The following is a 20,736-nucleotide window of genomic DNA, read 5'->3' on the forward strand; positions in this document are numbered from 1 at the left end:
ACAAGCCAGGGAAAGTGTTGCCCTGGAGATCCCAAATATCATTTCATCTGCTGAAAGAAGCTGTTATTAATTTTATTTTCCTCAGACGCGCTCTTATCTCGAGCGACGTACACAGCTTTTTGCATATTTTACATAATATCTATTTACACAGCTGCATATACACTGAAGCTGAAAGCATGCCGGAGTAGCTTGCTTAAGGGTACAATCTGGCAGTGTCTTACCCGGGAATCAACCCCGGCCTGCTCCTTGACCGTCATCGTAACCTGCTGCCATTTTGTATTTTTATGAAATTACTTTTTCTCCACTTTCTGCCAAGGTCGGATTGGGCATGTTTCTGCACATCTAAACGGGTCGGCCGACCGTGCAAGTGGCTTAGCACAGTATCCATTTCTCCTGTGTTAGACAATCAGGAAATTTAATGACGAATATGAAAATATGAGTTTAACCTTGTCAAAAAGAAGTGGAAATGTCAAACACAGACTGTGTAAACCACTGTCCTTTTCATTTTATTGATTGGCACTGTACATTTCTGTTGTTAATTATGATATTACCATTAACATAAGCATATGAATTGCACTCAACACAATACATGCAGCCACTGGCATTTGGCAGACGCTCTGTTCCAGACATACAACAAAATGCGTAAACATGACCAGGGCCAAGTGCGCTGAAAGACCCTTGAGGGAAGTACCGTTCCAAGTGCTAGGAATGACCACAAAGATAAGTAACTTGGCCCTGGTAGATTACTTTGATGGGACAAACAAACGAAAGTATCAACAGAACCGTCTTAGCAAACACAACGCAAGTAATAAAACCGTTCCAAGTGCTAGGAATGACCACAAAGATAAGTAACTTGGCCCTGGTAGATTACTTTGATGGGACAAACAAACGAAAGTATCAACAGAACCGTCTTAGCAAACACAACGCAAGTAATAAAACAAGTATACACGCTTGCGGGAATTACAATGAACAGTTTACATAGCCAAACGAAAGTAGCAATAAAACCGTCTTGGCAGACACAACGCAGACAAAACAAGCATACACAACAGCGAGAACGACAGTAGACAGTTAACATAGTCAATTGGAAATAATAAGAGGTAGCGAGGGGCGGGGGAGGCACAGCCTCAATACTCATACTAAAGATGAAACTGTGTTTATTGTATTCCGTGTTGGAAGATTACTTCCAGGGAGGGAAGAAATACTGTCCGTCAGTCGGGCGACCGATTGGAATGGGACGTTACCGGCATTGCGTAGGAGATGATGTGATCCTTTCTCAATTCTTGTTCGTGTAAATATCCATAACCCTGGCACGAAAAAAAAAAAAGAAGTTTTTCCAGAAGTGCCCTTGGACTAGCTACTTGGACAAAAGCTTGGGATTTTTTTATGAATGTTTAACGTGTTTAGCCGTGATTTGTTTAGGCTACGGCTCTGATATGCACTGCTGGCAGATGTAGGAGGTGCTGGATAGGCTTACCACTCGTGTGTGTTGTCAGTCCACCAAGGCCAAACTCGAGAGTTAAAGCAAAGACCGCCGATGAACAGTCTCGCGCAGATATGACACATCCAGCCCTGTCTGTCCACCAAATAGGCGCAACGCTTTGTTCAAATCGTGAGGTTCGCAGATACATTTTCTAACTGATTGGACGGCTTTGCTGTGCCTGTCAGAGTTTTGATTGGGGAAAAACTGCAGCCCCATTCCAGCAGACAATATGTCATGCAGAATAAAGGCCAAATTGACCATATTTGACAGATCATTTCAATGAATGAATTTCTGTGCGGTAAAATTAATTTCAGTTCATATTTCTTTGGCACCAAAAGTGTGGTTGAAAATGTGTTCGTCTGTGGAGTTACTACATACTATTTATCAAACTGACAAAAAATATATTATCAGCAAATTAGCCCATATTTACGGCCAGGAACAACGCTTTTGCAATGCAACTGTTGCAATGTTTTCGTCTCCAGCTGCGTCATCGGCGGTTGTGGAGGGACCGTTGGTAGTGACTGGCGCGTTTTTCTCTTGGATCGAACCGTCTTCGAATCCACCGCGTGTCTTTAGTCCCGTTAATTAACGGGAGGGAGGACGCTTTGCGCAGCAGAACCAGATGTTTCGACTTGAACACTTACACACCGGGCCCATCTCCGCCAACAACAACTCTCCCCCTGTTCATATCCAGAAAGCCTGCTGGCCAAGAGTGGGCCGGCGTGTTCTGTCCAACTGCCTCTTCTCGTAAGAGGCCGCACTGATTCCCTGAGCGGATGTGACGCAGGTTGTCCGACCTTAACTCCCCAGTCTTCCTTTCTGCCATCATTTCATATATTTTGGTATCATAATCCAAGTAGTTTGCTTCTTGATAAAATCCCACACTGACTGTTTTTTTCTTTTTTTTCCCCAATCCTCAGTTGTATAAAGCTTCTGTTTTCATTGCTTAAGTTACTTTTTATGGAAATTGGCTTATGTTTATTGTCACTATTGGCTTATTGTCACTTCTTTTTGTCTTTAAATGGTACAGATTGAACAGAAAACCACTGAAAAATACCATAATTGTCTGAAATGTCTGTTTGATACTTCAAGAAAAATATCCCATTTGCAGCAACCTTCTTTGTCAATTGGAAAGCACAGAAAGGGGAAGCCTGTAGCCTAGTGGCTAAGGTACACGAGTGGGACCCAGAAGGTTGGTGGTTCAAGCCCCTGTGTAGTGCTTTTGAGCAAGTCCCTTGACCAGGCATTGTCCCCTGCTTAGTCTAATCAACTGTAAGTCACTTTGGATAAATAAGAGCAATAAACAGAAGCTAAATAACAAATTATTGTTATTAAATTAGGGCGGCATGGATGGTGCAGTGGGTAGCACTGCTGCCTCACAGCAAGGAGGTCCTGGGTTCGAATCCCCGTCAGCCGGGGCCTCTCTGTGCAGAGTTTGCATGTTCTCGCCGTGTCTGCGTGGGTTTCCTCCGGGTACTCTGGTTTCCTCCCACAGTCCAAAGACATGCATGTTAGGCTGATTGGAGAGTCTAAATTGCCCATAGGTATGAGTGTGTGAGTGAATGGTGTGTGTGCCCTGTGATGGACTGGCGACCCGTCCAGGGTGTATTCCTGCCTTTCGCCCAATGTATGCTGGGATAGGCTCCAGCCCCCCTGCGACCTTGTTCAGGATAAGCGGGTTCAGATAATGGATGGATGGATGTTATTAAATTAGCATTATTAAAATTCAAGCATTCACTCCCCTCCAAAATACAGCTGCTGCTTCTTTCAACCCCCAAGTTTACCAGTTAGGCTCACGCTGACAAATGGCTGTCTATTTATAGATTTTTTACATTTTAATTCATTACAAATCAGGTTAATCAATCAATTAGCTAATCATCAATAAATCTGTGTAAGATCACAACAAAAATATACGCACTTCAAAAGCAATTTTAATTTCAGTGTGCATTGGAATGTATGGGTTCTGTAAACTCTAGTCCCTGTTGGTTCCGTTGGGATTTGGTCTACGGCACAGAACTCCGGACTTCCCAAAGTTCACCTGGTGTTTCCGGCCCTTTCTCTGGAGGAGGAAGAGGAGGATGAGGAGAAGGCAAAAGAGAAGCAAAGGGTTGACGTGTGACTGTTAGGGTTCGGCAGTGTCAGTGGGGTGATAGTGGTACCGACCAATCACAGCCTGACCTTCTGAGCATGCTCAGTGGACTGAGGACTTTGGTTTCTCCGTGCAAGATTGACTCTAGGACTAGGCTTAATCTGTGTCTGCGAATCTGGCACTAAATCTAAATTAGGGTACACATTTTACATTTTAAATGGGGTTTTCTTTCTCCTGTTCGTCGCCTCCATCTCTCAGCACATTAGAGAAAAGATGGAGTGATGAGGAAGAGAGAGAGAGAAGAAGGAAAGGGATCCGGGGCGGAAGAAAAGCTGGTTCCAGCGCAGCTTGGTTCCGTAGCTTCCTGTCGGGATGCGGATCGGGTTCGGGTTCCTCCGGGCAGAACCTGATCTCTGCTCCGACCCGGGGCTCCACAGGCTGGGCTGGGTGTGGCGGTCTGGGGGCTGCGGGGGGGGATGGGGGGGGGGATTTAAGGCTGCACCTGTGGGTTCTGGAAGGGGGGGGTCATATCCGCCTCTTCCTGTAACGCACACCGCTGGATTAGCAGAGCTTTCTTTCACCTCACGGACACACCGGGGCCAGCTGGTCTTAAAGGGCTGCAGATCGTACGGTAAATGGACTGCATTTATATAGCGCTTTCTTTTTCCAGCAACTGGAGCGATACAAAGCACAGTACAGTACAATTAATGCCTCTCACACACACACACACGCACGCACGCACGCGTGCACACACACACACACACACACACCAGTGGTGAATGGCTGCCATGCAAGACACCAACCAGCTCGTCGGAAGCAATTTGGGGTTCGGTGTCGTGCTCAGGGGCACTTCAACACACCCAGGGCGGGAGATCGAACCGGCAACCCTCCGACTGCCACTCTTAGCCCCTGAGCCAATGTCACGCCTCGTAGAGAGGATAGGGGGCGGAGCCAAGGAACAGGGGGTAGGTTTACATTTAGCTGACACTTTTATCCAAAGTGATGTACAGTAAGTGCATGACAAGGCCGTTAAAGCAAACAGGAGGGATACGGTTCAAATTGGTAAATGGCAGGCATTTATATAGCGCCTTTATCCAAAGCGCTGTACAATTGATGCTTCTCCATTGCCCCATCGAATTTGTCGCCCCAAATTCACATGGAATCAGTTGTACGGCCATGAGCGTGTGGGGCGACATCGGCTCAGGAGGTAAGAGGAGGCGTCTGCTCCTGATTGGCTGGTTGGTGCGTTGCATGGCAGCCAATCGCCATTGGTGTGTGAGCTTGTGTGTGAATGGGTGAATGAGGAGCATGGTTTGTACGGCGCTTTGGATAAAAGCGCGATATAAATGCCAACCATTTACATCGTCTAAGATCGAGACTGGTGAAACAAGTGTGAATAGATCAATAGAGGGTGGAGGCTAGTGGAGGGGGCGGGGGGGGGGGGGGGGGGGGGTGATTGTGGGTTAGTATTAGCTGGAATGGGGGTTAGTATTAGTATTAGTATTAGCTAGGAGGAGGTTTATCGACTTTTTCTAGTTTATCGACTTTTTGACCCACTCGGTTAAGCCCAATATAGTTTTTGCCCGGATATAGCCTGGCTACATTTTAATTGGCTAGAAAACTTTCACTTTTCAACCTAAAATGTATCCAGGTTTTCACCTGAAGACCAAGACCAGGGGTGCACAACAAGGGCTGTGCCGTTTCGGGATTTTGTGCCAACTTCTGGTCTTAATGATTTAATTTATTCAATCATATTTTATCTGACGTGTGTATGAGTACCGGCTACAGCTGCAGACTGCAAGTGTATCCTGATGATTTTACTGTGCTCAAGTACAGGCTTGGACCAGGGTCATTTATAGAGCTGTCAGCACATTAAAAACAAAGCAGTTGGTTGGAACAAAAACCAGTACACAGGGAGTTGTACACCCCTGGCTAAAACCATCTTAAACCAGCTAAGAATCCCACACTCTCAGAAATAAAGTGGAGGTACATCTTTTGTTTTTCAAGGTTCACCTGCTGGCCAAGAGTGGGCCGGAGTGTTCTGTTCAGCTGCCTTTTCTCGTACGAGGCCGCACTGATTCCCTGAGCGGATGTGACGCAGGTTGTCCGACCTTAACTCCCCAGTTTTCCTTTCTGCCATCATTTCATATATTTTGGTATCATAATCCAAGTAGTTTGCTTCTTGATAAAATCCCACACTGACTGTTTTTTTTTGTGTTTTTTTTTTTTATCCTCAGTTGTGTAGGGTGCAAACGTACACTGAAAGTACAGCAACATTATCTTTGGGTGCAAATGACTACGATTTACAAGCAAAAAAAGGTGCAAATTAATGATATATTGCTGGCTAGGGGGGGTACAAGTTTATGAATCTATAGCGTACTACCCCGGTAACGAGCATTTATACGGTTTTAGGCACTTTTTCTGCCGTTGTTTCTGAGAGCGCAGGTGGTCTTGGCTGCGATTGAGAGAAAGAGCCCGCCGCGTAACGCTAATGGCCGCAATCGGCTGCGTCCCGGAGAACTTCAGCGTTTAATCACGGCCGATATTTACGTTTGGGCCTGTGATGATCGATCCTGCCGCGCCGTGGAGCTCAGGCAGAATAACAACACAAACATCGCAGGCCCCCGAAGTGGGAACTGTGAATGCGCTCGCACCAGCCAGCCTTTAATCGCGCGCTTTTCCCCCTGTTGGGACGCGGTACCGCCTCGTAAATATGTGGCCCTCTCTTTGTTTCGGCCCCAAGGACCCCCGTGCTGTTCCAGTGTTGCTCCCGATGATTTGGTGCAGGCCCCCTGTTAACACATTTTTTTGTGTCACACAATCCATCCGATTACGGCCGAGACGGCTGTTCACGCGCTTACACTCGACAGAGCACTTCGCTCCGTTGGACCTCCGGTCCGCTCCATTAGCCCTGTAGCATGTTTAGCACGTGTTGTACACAGTCGTCCTTATTTCGCCATTTTCTAAAGGGCTCAATGGAAGACTCTTTGGTTTTTGTTCACTTTGGCTGAAATAGGGGCAGCCTGTAGCGTAGTGGCTAAGGTACATGACCCTCTAGCGTAGTGGCTAAGGTACATGACCCTGTAGCGTAGTGGCTAAGGTACATGACCCTGTAGTGTAGTGGTTAAGGTACATGACCCTGTAGCGTAGTGGCTAAGGTACATGACCCTGTAGTGTAGTGGTTAAGGTACATGACCCTGTAGCGTAGTGGCTAAGGTACATGACCCTGTAGCGTAGTGGCTAAGGTACATGACCCTGTAGTGTAGTGGTTAAGGTACATGACCCTGTAGCGTAGTGGCTAAGGTACATGACTGTAGTGTAGTGGTTAAGGTACATGACTGTAGCGTAGTGGTTAAGGTACATGACCCTGTAGCGTAGTGGTTAAGGTACATGACTGTAGCGTAGTGGTTAAGGTACATGACTGTAGCGTAGTGGTTAAGGTACATGACTGTAGCGTAGTGGTTAAGGTACATGACCCTCTAGCGTAGTGGCTAAGGTACATGACCCTCTAGCGTAGTGGCTAAGGTACATGACTGTAGCGTAGTGGTTAAGGTACATGACCCTGTCGCGTAGTGGTTAAGGTACATGACCCTGTCGCGTAGTGGTTAAGGTACATGACCCTGTAGCGTAGTGGTTAAGGTACATGACCCTGTAGCGTAGTGGTTAAGGTACATGACTGTAGCATAGTGGTTAAGGTACATGACCCTGTAGCGTAGTGGTTAAGGTACATGAGCCTGTAGCGTAGTGGTTAAGGTACATGACTGGGACCCACAAGGTCTGTGGTCGATCCCCGGTGTAGCCACAATAAGATCCGCACAGCCGTTGGGCCCTTGAGCAAGGCCCTTAACCCTGCATTGCTCCAGGGGAGGATTGTCTCCTGCTTAGTCTAATCAACTGTAAGTCACTCAACACTCAACATTTGGTTCAGAGGCTGTTCCCTACTCCGCTGAAGTGCAATGGGTTTCTGAAAAACACGTCCCGTGCACGTTTACCGGTGATTACTGGTCACTGTGTTTACTGTCGACTGAAATGTGTTTTACTGTTCTTGCTGAACACGTCTTTTTAAACTGTTTCCTGAGGACCCCTGACTTCCTGCTTATGTGGAGTGGGCAAACACTACAAATCAGGGCCACCGGGATTTGTAGTTCTCACGGCCAATGTTGAATTTACCCGTTATTCAATTTAGTTGTTACGCTAATAGAAGGTTCTGGAGGGAAAGTACAGTAAAATCACCAGCTGCTCCTATAAGTGTGAATGATCTGCTGATTTGATGGCATATTCTAAACACAGGGCTTCTGTCCCCTCACAGTTCTACGTCTGGTTTTACGTTGACTCCTTAAATTCTCAGAGAAAGTTCTGGAGCAGCCGGTTGTCAAAAAGCGGGCCTTATCTCAAGGATTTTTGCATGGTACACAGCTGGATGTCTGGTGCATGCTGGGAACTGGCAGTCCTCCAGCCTCTGCCCCTCTCTAGGCAATGATGAATATCGAGCTGGTGCATGTTTGTGTGTGTGTGTGTGCGTGTGTGTGTGTCTGGGGTTTGTGAGTGTGTATGTGTGTGTGTGTGTCTGTGGTGTGTCTCTGTGTGTGTGTGTGTCTGGGGGGGGTGTGTGTGTGTATATCTGTGTCTGTGATTGTATGTGTCTGTGTGTGTGTCTGTTGTGTGTATGTGTCTGAGGTGTGTGTATGTGTGTCTCTATGTGTGTGTCTGTGGAATGTGTGTGTGTGTGTGTGTGTGTGTGTCTCTATGTGTGTGTCTGTGGAATGTGTGTGTGTGTGTGTGGAATGTGTGTGGAATGTGTGCGGAATGTGTGTGTGTGTGTGTGTGTGTGTGTGAGTGTGTGTGTGTGTCTGTGTGTGTGTGTGTGTGTGTGTGTGCCTGGAGTGTGTGTGTGTCTCTATGTGTGTGTGTGGAATGTGTGTGGAATGTGTGTGGAATGTGTGCGGAATGTGTGTGTGTGTGTGTGTGTGTGTGTGAGTGTGTGTGTGTGTCTGTGTGTGTGTGTGTGTGTGTGTGTGCCTGGAGTGTGTGTGTGTCTCTATGTGTGTGTGTGGAATGTGTGTGGAATGTGTGCGGAATGTGTGTGTGTGTGTGTGTGTGGGATGTGTGTGGGATGTGTGTGTGTGTGTGTGTGTGTGGGATGTGTGTGTGTGTGTGTGTGGGATGTGTGTGTGTGTGTGTGTGTGTGTGTGTGGGATGTGTGTGTGTGTGTGTGTGTGTGGGATGTGTGTGTGTGTGGGATGTGTGTGTGTGTGTGTGTGTGTGTGTGTGTGTGGGATGTGTGTGGGATGTGTGTGAGATGTGTGTGTGTGTGTGTGTGTGTGTGTGTGTGTGTGTGTGTGTGTGTGGGATGTGTGTGTGTGTGTGTGTGTGTGGGATGTGTGTGTGTGTGTGTGTGTGTGTGTGTGTGTGTGTGTGAGAGAGAGCGAGAGGTTGCTCCGGGGATGTGTCTGGCACTGCGGCTCCAAATATGGTGTGGGAGAGCAGCTTCCTTACTGTCCACGGCTGCCTCCACTGAGCATGCCCAGAACAGCAGGATGTGCACGGCTTCATTTCTGTGCTCTGGTATTCTCAGTCTGCCTGACGACGGTACACCAGCCACACAGCCAACAGGAGCTGCGCTGTGCTTAATGCTTAGACCTGTAGCATATCCAACATTTAACTTTTTGCTCATAGTAAGCAGTGTTTGGATAGTTAACTTTGGTCACTTTTGAAAAAAAGGGCCCTCGTCCTTATCTTTGTTGTACAGGTAGCAATTGAAATTGTACTTCCCTCTAGGGGCTTTCAGCGAACTTATCCCTGGTTATGGGTATGCACTTTGTTGTACGTCGCTCTGGATAAGAGCGTCTGCCAAATGCCAATAATGTAATGTAATAGTACTTACAACACCATAACATTTTCCATTGAAATCTGACTTTTATACTAAGCTTGTGTATATAACTCTATACAAACTGTACTGGGACCATGTGCAAAACGCCCCTTTAATGAATACAAAAAAAGGCCTGGGGTGGGAGATTGTGATCACAGACCCTGGGGGGAGTGGTGGTGAGAGATTGTGCGCGCTAACCGGGGTGGAACCTATGACTTTTTAATGATCTTCTCACTCTGTGACAAATCGGCACATTAGCTGGAGCATTGTAGCCTGAGAGCAGGTCTACACACCTCTGAAAATGGAGCTCCATACTCTGCATTTTAAACCATACCACCTCCCGGTTCTGTAACGACTTTTAACAGCATAGTTGTTGTCAAAAGAGTAGTGGTTAAGGTACATGACTGGGTCACAGAAGGTGGGCGGTTCGATCCCCGTAGCAATAATAAGATCCACACAGCCGTTGGGCCCTTGAGCAAGGCCCTTAACCCTGCATTGCTCCAGGGGTGGATTGTCTCCTGCTTAGTCTAATCAACTGTAAGTTGCTCTGGATAAGAGCTTCTGCCAAATGCCATTAATGTAATGTAATGTCTTGTACTTCTGTTTATGTGATGACACCAGGTCATATGGTGACATTGGTGACATTGGATCTAAAAACAAGGGGTGGGTAAATTTGTGATTAATATTTTTTGCATATTTACTGTCTATGGAACAAGCAAAACCAACCATTTATAGGAATTTAAAACTCTCACCTAGATGTTCTTGGTCCCAAAATGAAGCAATGTCTGGGTGAAAAGAGTATGTCTTACTCGGACAAACAGTGTGGCCCCAGTGTGGAGGGGCCAGTGTGACCCCAGTGTGGAGGGGCCAGTGTGGCCCCAGTGTGGAGGGGCCAGTGTGGCCCCAGTGTGGAGGGGCCAGTGTGGCCCCAGTGTGGAGGGGCCAGTGTGACCTCAGTGTTGGAGAGGCACGTGGCTGAGGTCCGCAGTGTGGATACAGAGGGGCCCGGGGCTGAGGTCTGCAGTGTGAATGCAGAGGGGCCCGAGAGTGAACCCGAGGTGCACCCCTAAACCGGGAGCCGTAAATCCGCTGGGAATTTCTCCTGGAGGCTGCCCTGTCCGCGACCCCCCTGCAGCATCTGGCTCGGATTTAGGAGCGCGGCTCCAGTCTGTGCAAACGGACACGGCCTGACGCTGATGTGGGAAACGGGCGCAGTGTCGCATTACATTACATTACATTACATTACATTACACTCTTATCCAGAGCGACGTACAGTTGATTAGACTAAGCAGGAGACAACCCTCCCCTGGAGCAATGCAGGGTTAAGGGCCTTGCTCAAGGGCCCGACGGCTGTGCGGATCTTATTGTGGCTACACCGGGATTAGAACCACCGACCTTGCGTCCCCCAGTCATGTACCTTAACCACTACACTACAGGGTCATGTACCTTAACCACTACGCTACAGGGTCACGTACCTTAACCGCTACACTACAGGGTCATGTACCTTAACCACTACGCTACAGTCATGGACCTTAACCACTACGCTACAGGGTCATGTACCTTAACCACTACACTACAGGGTCATGTACCTTAACCACTATGCTACAGGGTCATGTACCTTAACCACTACACTACAGTCATGTACCTTAACCACTACCCTACAGGGTCATGTACCTTAACCACTATGCTACAGGGTCATGTACCTTAACCACTATGCTACAGGGTCATGTACCTTAACCACTACGCTACAGGGTCATGTACCTTAACCACTACGCTACAGGGTCATGTGCCTTAACCACTACACTACAGGGTCATGTACCTTAACCACTACGCTACAGGGTCATGTACCTTAACCACTACCCTACAGGGTCATGTACCTTAACCACTACGCTACAGGGTCATGTACCTTAACCACTACGCTACAGGGTCACGTACCTTAACCGCTACACTACAGGGTCATGTACCTTAACCGCTACGCTACAGGGTCATGTACCTTAACCACTACACTACAGGGTCATGTACCTTAACCACTACGCTACAGGGTCATGTACCTTAACCACTACACTACAGGGTCACGTACCTTAACCACTACGCTACAGGGTCACATACCTTAACCGCTACACTACAGGGTCACATACCTTAACCACTACGCTACAGGGTCACATACCTTAACCACTACGCTACAGGGTCATGTACCTTAACCACTACACTACAGGGTCACGTACCTTAACCACTACGCTACAGTCATGTACCTTAACCACTACACTACAGTCATGTACCTTAACCACTACGCTACAGGGTCACATACCTTAACCGCTACACTACAGGGTCATGTACCTTAACCATTACGCTACAGTCATGTACCTTAACCACGATGCTACAGGGTCATGTACCTTAACCACGATGCTACAGGGTCATGTACCTTAACCACTACGCTACAGGGTCATGTACCTTAGCCGCTACGCTACAGGGTCATGTACCTTAACCACTACGCTACAGGGTCATGTACCTTAGCCGCTACGCTACAGGCCGTCCAGAGTGCCGCTTGCGGGGGGAAACAGACGCAGTGCGCCGGCGCTCCAGGCGGGCCTTCGGGGGGAGGCTGGGGCCGGCCGGTTCAGAGCGGACGCTCTTTGAAGTGTTGAGGACGGGGGCGCAGGGGGGGGGGAGGGGAGCCACGGGACCGGTAAAAGGCCCTTTGAAGGTCCCTCGCTCCTCGTTACCCGTCTGTGGCCAGGCCGGGCGGGGAAGCGGTCCGTGTGCGGAGGCGGCAGCGCGCTGGGTCCGGGGGGGTGATGTATGGGGCTGTCGGAACCGGGGGAGGTCAGGGTGCGTCGCCGGGGACGTTTTAAGCCGTTCCGCCCTGAGGGCAAGATTTACGCCAACCACCTGGACGAAGGCCTCTCTCTCTCTCCTGCCTCTGGAAGTAAACACACGTACTCTCTGAAAAAAGGTACGGAAAGTGCCAAAAAAAGCCTGTCGCTGGGGTGGTACCCTGTAGGTACATAAAATTGTACCCCTTGACATTGGATTAACAGTATTGTACCTTTCAGGATACATTTGGGATTTCGTTTTCCTTAAAGTACAAGCAACACTTCATAGATCAGGAGCGCTGCACTTATGTCTGTAGCAGCAGAAGACATTTGTATGAAGAAGCTTTTCTCTGTGTTTTGGAGCTATCCCATGTACAGTTAGTGTGATAGTTGGCGTGGCCTGGAGATTGCCTGACACGCTTTGTCTGCTATTTTTAAACACCGGCACAGACGGTTTGCGAAGTGCAGAGACGGGATCGATCGCTGAGCAGGCTGTTCATATTAATTCAGAATCTGCAGTTTCTCTAAATGTGCATTTTCCTATCAGAGGCATGAGTTGAGCCCCCCCCCCCCCCCCTCCCGGTTGTCAGTAACACTAATACCCTATTAAAATGGCTTTTAGTGGGAAGAAATGCACATTTTCTGAGGATATTTCTGCATGGTATCGGGTTACATGACGGATGGATATTTGCACGTTGCTGCAGTTCCGTGGATGTGTCTGCTCAGGGTGTGTCGCTGATCGTGTCCGGACGCTGCAAGCATTAAAAACACTGCGGATCGTTCCGGACGCTGCAAGCATTAAAAACACTGCGGATCGTTCCGGAAGCATCAGCGGAGCTTTTACTGGGAGGAGAGGCGATGCTGATGATGGGTGTTATTGCTCTGTGTTAGAGAGACATGGTGTGTGCTTTCCAGAGTGTGTGTGTGTCTGTGTGTCCATGTGTGTGTGTGTGTGTGTGTGTGTGTGTGTGTGTGTATGTGCCCCTGTGTGTGTGTGTGTGTGTGTGTGTGTGTGTGTGTGCCCCTGTGTGTGTGTGTGTGTTTGTGTGTGTGAGTGTCTGTGTGTGTGTGAGTGTGTGTGTGTGTGTGTGGGTGTGTCTGTGTGTGTGTATGTGCCCCTGTGTGTGTGTGTGTGTGTGTGTGTGTGTGAGTGTGTGTGTATGTGCCCCTGTGTGTGTGTGTCTGTGTGTGTGTGTGTGTGCCCCTGTGTGTGTGTGTGTGTGTGTGTGGGTGTGTGGGTGTGTGTATGTGTATGTGCCCCTGTGTGTGTGTGTGTGTGTGTGTGTGTGCCCCTGTGTGTGTGTGTGTGTTTGTGTGTGTGTGTGAGTGTGTGTGTGTGTGTGTGGGTGTGTCTGTGTGTGTGTATGTGCCCCTGTGTGTGTGTGTGTGTGTGTGTGTGAGTGTGTGTGTATGTGCCCCTGTGTGTGTGTGTGTGTGTGTGTGTGTGTGTGAGTGTGTGTGTATGTGCCCCTGTGTGTGTGTGTCTGTGTGTGTGTCTGTCTGCTCGAGTGTGTGCGTGTGTATTTCCCACAAGTTTGGAAACTGGAAGATGTGTTTCATAGCAATGCTTGATAATATCTGTTTTATAACATGGTTATAAAACATAACTAATATATATTATATTATTTATGTATTTATGTTACGTTGGCTATCTCAGAGAAGTAATGCAGTTTTAACGCTGAAGGGTGGTCACAAAAAGTATTGATTTGATTCAGTCAATATTCTGCCAAATTACTAAAATGTAATGTAAAATGTATAGTATGTTTATTTAGGACTTTTCATTGAATTATTTTTTAAAGAATCCTATCTGTACATAATGTTATACAGGTGCCTAAGACTTTTACACAGTTGATCAGACTAGGCAAGGGACAGTTATTATTATAACTTTTCAGCTGCTCATAATTTTCATAAAGGGAATGATAATTATTTTGCATATAGCTTTATATATATATAGTAACTGAGCTGTATACATGTCTGTAGGCTGGCCTCCCTGCAAAATTGGCGAAAATTCAGAAAATAGGTAATTTCAGACGTCTAATAGTCAAGAGAGAAATAGCAGCAACAAACACCTTCAAACCACAACACTGTTTATCCCTCCCCCTTCTCTGTAAACGCGCTGACGTTGAAACGCCATTGGCTGTGGCAATAAGCCAATAAGCTTGAGTTATTGTACAGCAATACAATGTTTTGGTACAGAGTGTCGGGCCGTCAACTATATATTTTGAAACCCGAATTTAAAGACTATAAACACAGGCAGAGGGTGTGTCAACATGTCAGTGAGCCTTTTTCAATGAAGAGAAGGGATTTACAATGGTCTTGTAACAATGTTTTAACACAGAAATCTTACCTATTGTACCCTTAAAGTGTGTCTGTCACCTGCGTGCCTTTCAGTATCTGAGACCATCCTGAGGCTCACACAGCTGAACACTCACCTGGGGAGCACTCACCTGGGGAACACTCACCTGGAGAACACACACCTGGGGAACACACACCTGGGGAACACACACCTGGAGAGCACTCACCTGGGGAACACTCACCTGGAGAGCACACACCTGGGGAACACACACCTGGGGAACACGCACCTGGAGAGCACTCACCTGGGGAACACTCACCTGGAGAGCACACACCTGGGGAACACACACCTGGGGAACACACACCTGGAGAGCACACACCTGGGGAACACTCATCTGGAGAGCACACACCTGGGGAACACACACCTGGAGAGCACACACATGGGGAACACACACCTGGGGAACACACACCTGGAGAGCACACACCTGGGGAACACACACCTGGAGAGCACACACCTGGGGAGCACACACCTGGAGAGCACTCACCTGGGGAACACTCACCTGGGGATCGTTTTGTGCGTGGCACACCCTTGCGTCTCTCGCAGGTGTCAGATTGCGGTTTCGTGCCGATTGGAAAAGAGGCGATTACCGGGGTTTATTTCCTGCCCACTGTGGGCGGGGAAACAGCGAAAGCCGATAGCTCGTCTTTTGTTGAAATAAATAAATAAATAAATAAATATTTGTGGCTGGAGGCGGGCGGGACGGGGCACGTTAGAGCGAGCTTTACGCACGGAGACGGAGAGGATTCGGCCCGTGACCTTTCTGAGACAGAGATGCCTGAGAGAGTGAGTGGTCACTATGGAATCACTGCCAGGAGAGTGAGAGGTCACTGTGGAAACTCTGCCAGGAGAGTGAGAGGTCACTGTATGGAAACTCTGCCAGGAGAGTGAGAGGTCACTGTATGGAAACACTGCCAGGAGAGTGAGAGGTCACTGTATGGAAACTCTGCCAGGAGAGTGAGAGGTCACTGTATGGAAACTCTGCCAGGAGAGTGAGAGGTCACTGTGTGGAAACTCTGCCAGGAGAGTGAGTGGTCACTATGGAAACGCTGCCAGGAGAGTGAGTGAGCACTGTGTGGAAACTCTGCCAGGAGAGTGAGAGGTCACTGTGGAAACTCTGCCAGGAGAGTGTGTGGTCACTGTGTGGAAACGCTGCCAGGAGAGTGAGAGGTCACTATGGAAACGCTGCCAGGAGAGTGAGTGGTCACTATGGAAACGCTGCCAGGAGAGTGTGTGGTCACTATGGAAACGCTGCCAGGAGAGTGAGTGGTCACTATGGAAACGCTGCCAGGAGAGTGAGTGAGCACTGTGTGGAAACTCTGCCAGGAGAGTGAGAGGTCACTGTGGAAACTCTGCCAGGAGAGTGTGTGGTCACTGTGTGGAAACGCTGCCAGGAGAGTGAGAGGTCACTATGGAAACGCTGCCAGGAGAGTGAGTGGTCACTATGGAAACGCTGCCAGGAGAGTGTGTGGTCACTATGGAAACGCTGCCAGGAGAGTGTGTGGTCACTATGGAAACGCTGCCAGGAGAGTGAGTGGTCACTATGGAAACGCTGCCAGGCGAGTGAGTGGTCACTATGGAAACGCTGCCAGGAGAGTGAGTGGTCACTATGGAAACGCTGCCAGGAGAGTGAGTGGTCACTATGGAAACGCTGCCAGGAGAGTGTGTGGTCACTATGGAAACGCTGCCAGGAGAGTGTGTGGTCACTATGGAAACGCTGCCAGGAGAGTGAGTGGTCACTATGGAAACGCTGCCAGGCGAGTGAGTGGTCACTATGGAAACGCTGCTAGGAGAGTGAGTGGTCACTATGGAAACGCTGCCAGGAGAGTGAGTGGTCACTATGGAAACGCTGCCAGGAGAGTGAGTGAGCACTGTGTGGAAACGCTGCCAGGAGAGTGAGTGAGCACTGTGTGCAAACGCTGGGGGTGTTCATGACCAGGCTTTATACAGAGTAAGATACTTTTTAGCTTTTAAATGCAAACTAAGCAGTGGGTATGGTTTGGTGGTAGGAAAAAGGCGAGCATCGCTGGTCTGAATGGCCAGCAGTATGTTATGTCATAATCTGCTTCATAATGAGTTATTCTAGTCATCATTTTTTCCTGTTCCTGATTAAATAATGGCTTATGTTTCTGTGGGTAAAACATGTCAAATTTCACCAAAAGATGTAGCCTTCGTTATTGTTCTTCTGTGTCGGGTTTTTCCTCAGACATAAAAATCGGAGGCATTCCAAACAAAACTGATCGTTCGTTCAAAAAAAATAACTTTGACAAGGACACACGGATCTAGTATACCGCTCCAGTATCCAGTTGTGCTAATGGATACTGTGTAAGCTGTGGGAGTCACCGTGCGTAAAAGCATCTGGTAAATGCCTGTAATATGATGTGTCTGGAGTAACTGGTAACTGGTATATTTTTATATATCTGTAGAGCTTGGGACCGCCGTCCTTCGGTCTTTTCAATCCTTTTTCCGATATGATAAGGACCCGAGAACGCTCCCGATACCGCGAGCACACGGGAACGTCGGGATATTTGATGTCATTCCGTCCGTCCAGACTGATCTGGCTGTAATTTCATCACGGACGACGACGGCTGCGGATGTTGTGTCTTCCGGTGGCGATGCTGGGTATTCTGTGCGATCGCGTGGCCTTGCTTTGGGCAGTGTGCGGAGACGGTGCCGTCTGTATCTGCTCCACCGAGAACATTAAGTGTCTCTGGCTATCTCTCCTGCGTGGGCTAGTCACAGCATGCCTCTCTCCGTGCGTCGGGGAAACACATTACAATGTGTGTAATACGGTTGTTTAACTTTCTGTTCGGTTGCGCACTTCACGGCTAATCTTATCTTGCGAATGCCTTCCAAATGTCATTGGCCAAGAAAGGATATCTACACACGATGCTGTATCTGCGCATTCGAGGACTTCAGATCCAGACCCCTGCCTCGCGCTTTCAGAAGCCCTGTGCATGTCTGCTGAAGGGCGGCTGTGATTCACTGTGTCACGGCGTGGCTGTGGGCTTGTGAAGTAGCGTTGCACTGGCCTGGCCTCAGAGGTGTGAAGAGTCACTGGATCTTACGTCTGAATTAAGCCAAATCGTGTGTTTATAGGACACGAGCATCAAGTGGAATTGGGATCAGAATGAATCCCCAAGCAGTCTCCTGTTTGTGTGGTCTGACCAGAACAGTATGGAATGCGTGGAATGCTATGCTATGCTATGCTACCCACGCTACGCTACGCTATGCTATGCTATGCTATGCTACGCTACGCTATGCTATGCTATGCTATGCTACGCTACGCTATGCTATGCTAGGTGAACTGCACTGTAGGGATGTTCACAGTGGAAGCATGGCAGTGACATTGAGGTTGGATTATCCTCCCTGGTCACTGAGGGTGGTGTGTCCCACGTGAATAATGTGAACGGTTCTGAAAATGACAAATCAGCTCAAACCCTCCTGTTATTAGGACTGTTTGTGTCACTCTACGTGTTTAGTCCTCTACGTGTCCTTACCTGTGTCTACCTGGCCTTAGCTATCTCTACCTCTCCATACCTGGCCTTACCTGTGTCTACCTGGTCTTACCTTGTCTCTACATGTCCTTACCTGTGTTTGCCTGGTCTTTCCTCTCTCCACCTGGCCCCACCTGTCTCTACATGTGTCCACCTGGCCCTACCTGTCTCTACCTCTCCACCTGGCCCCACCTGTCTCTACATGTGTCCACCCAGCCTTACCTGTCCCCTGTCTCCCCTTTCCTCAGCCAGTGTGCTGGACGCCATGCTGCTGAGGAATTCTGGGAAGATGGCGACTGGCGGTCAGGGGGAGGAGAGCAAAGGCTCCGCCCCCGAGATGCAGCCGCGCTGGCTGTGGTGCCACTGCTACCACCACTGCCCCGTGGACTCAGTCAACCACACCTGCAGGTACCTACCACACACCTGCAGGTACCTACCACACACCTGCAGGTACCTACCACACACCTGCAGGTACCTACCACACCTGGCACCTGCAGGTACCTACCACACACCTGCAGGTACCTACCACACACCTGCAGGTACCTACCACACACCACACACCTGCAGGTACCTACCACACACCTGCAGGTACCTACCACACACCACACACCTGCAGGTACCTACCACACACCTGCAGGTACCTACCACACACCTGACACCTGCAGGTACCTACCACACACCACACACCTGCAGGTACCTACCACACACCTGCAGGTACCTACCACACACCTGACACCTGCAGGTACCTACCACACACCACACACCTGCAGGTACCTACCACACACCTGCAGGTACCTACCACACACCACACACCTGCAGGTACCTACCACACACCACACACCTGCAGATACCTACTGCACACCTGACACCTGCAGGTACCTACCACACACCACACACCTGCAGGTACCTACCACACACCTGACACCTGCAGGTACCTACCACACACCACACACCTGCAGGTACCTACCACACACCTGACACCTGCAGGTACCTACCACACACCACACACCTGCAGGTACCTACCACACACCTGACACCTGCAGGTACCTACCCCACACCTGCAGGTACCTAACACAGACCTGACACCTGCAGGTACCTACCCCACACCTGCAGGTACCTACCACACACCTGGCACCTGCAGGTACCTACCGCACACCACACACCTGCAGGTACCTACCCCACACCTGCAGGTACCTACCACACACCTGACACCTGCAGGTACCTACCACACACCACACACCTGCAGGTACCTACCACACACCTGACACCTGCAGGTACCTACCCCACACCTGCAGGTACCTAACACAGACCTGACACCTGCAGGTACCTACCCCACACCTGCAGGTACCTACCACACACCTGGCACCTGCAGGTACCTACCGCACACCACACACCTGCAGGTACCTACCCCACACCTGCAGGTACCTACCACACACCTGACACACACCTGCAGGTACCTACCACACACCTGAGACTCACCTGCAGGTACCTACCACACACCTGCAGGTACCTACCACACACCTGACACACACCTGCAGGTACCAACCACACACCTGAGACTCACCTGCAGGTACCTACCACACACCTGCAGGTACCTACCCCACACCTGAGACTCACCTGCAGGTACCTACCCCACGGCTGAAACTCACCTGCAGGTACCTAACACACACCTGCAGGTACCTACCACACACCTGAGACTCACCTGCAGGTACCTACCGCACACCTAACACACACCTGCAGGTACCTACCACACACCTGACACACACCTGCAGGTACCTACTGCACATTTGTACCTTACTCTGCGCAAAGGTTGTGATAGAATACACACTGGCCGAATGACAGCGTCTCCAGACGGCAGTAGGTCCAGGTGTAACACAGGTAAAACATTCAGAAACTCTCCGGCCAGAAAGAACAGCATAACACGAGGGGACCTTGAGGCAGTCACTGTGAAACCATGGTAACAGTTCAATACGTATGAAACTGAAAACCGCACGTGTAAACTCAAAATCAATGGTAAACCTGCAACTCGGTTTGCAAAAGTGTTCGATTAAATACACTCCGCATAGATATTCGCTCATATTATATCCATATCATATTCTTATCCAATAAATGGTAAATCTTTGTTTTCTGTTGGCAATTATAATGCAGTCAACCTGCAGTTATTTAACTATACATTATTTTGCTCATTTTGGTCAGCTTATTGCATGTCAAATCAAAATGAAATGAAATCAATTTTATTTGTATAGCGCTTTTTACAGAATACTGTCTCAGGGGCGATTTATAGAGGATCAGAAAAAAAAATGGTGATGGTGATGGTGATGAAGATGATGGTGATATTGTTGGCGATGATGCTGATAATGATGATGATGATGATGTTGTTGAAGATGATGTTGATGTTGTTGAGGTTGATGATGATGATATTGTTGCTGATGATGATGATGATTAAGATGATGATGATATTGTTGTTGATGCTGCTGATGATGATGATTATGATGGTTCTGTGCAGGACGGATGGATATTGCTTCACTATGGTGGAGGAGGAAGAGGGTGGGGTCCCCATACTTACCTCAGGCTGTCTGGGGCTGGTGGGCTTTGAATTCCAGTGCAGGGTGAGTGTGTGTGTGTGTGTGTGTGTGAG

At 48.8% G+C, this 20,736-nt stretch overlaps 1 protein-coding gene across 1 annotated transcript in view; it reads left to right on the forward strand.

The window, feature by feature from the left end:
* LOC133141671 (bone morphogenetic protein receptor type-1B-like) overlaps positions 1-20,736 on the forward strand; it is a 76,016-nt gene that overhangs the window by 39,317 nt on the left and 15,963 nt on the right. The window contains exons 2-3 of the mRNA XM_061262268.1: positions 18,347-18,506; positions 20,605-20,707. Coding sequence (XP_061118252.1) covers positions 18,364-18,506; positions 20,605-20,707 — 246 coding nt within the window. The 5' untranslated portion in view covers positions 18,347-18,363. The remainder of the gene's footprint in view (positions 1-18,346; positions 18,507-20,604; positions 20,708-20,736) is intronic.

The sequence above is a fragment of the Conger conger genome, chromosome 12, assembly GCF_963514075.1.
Source record: "Conger conger chromosome 12, fConCon1.1, whole genome shotgun sequence".
NCBI lineage: Eukaryota > Metazoa > Chordata > Actinopteri > Anguilliformes > Congridae > Conger > Conger conger.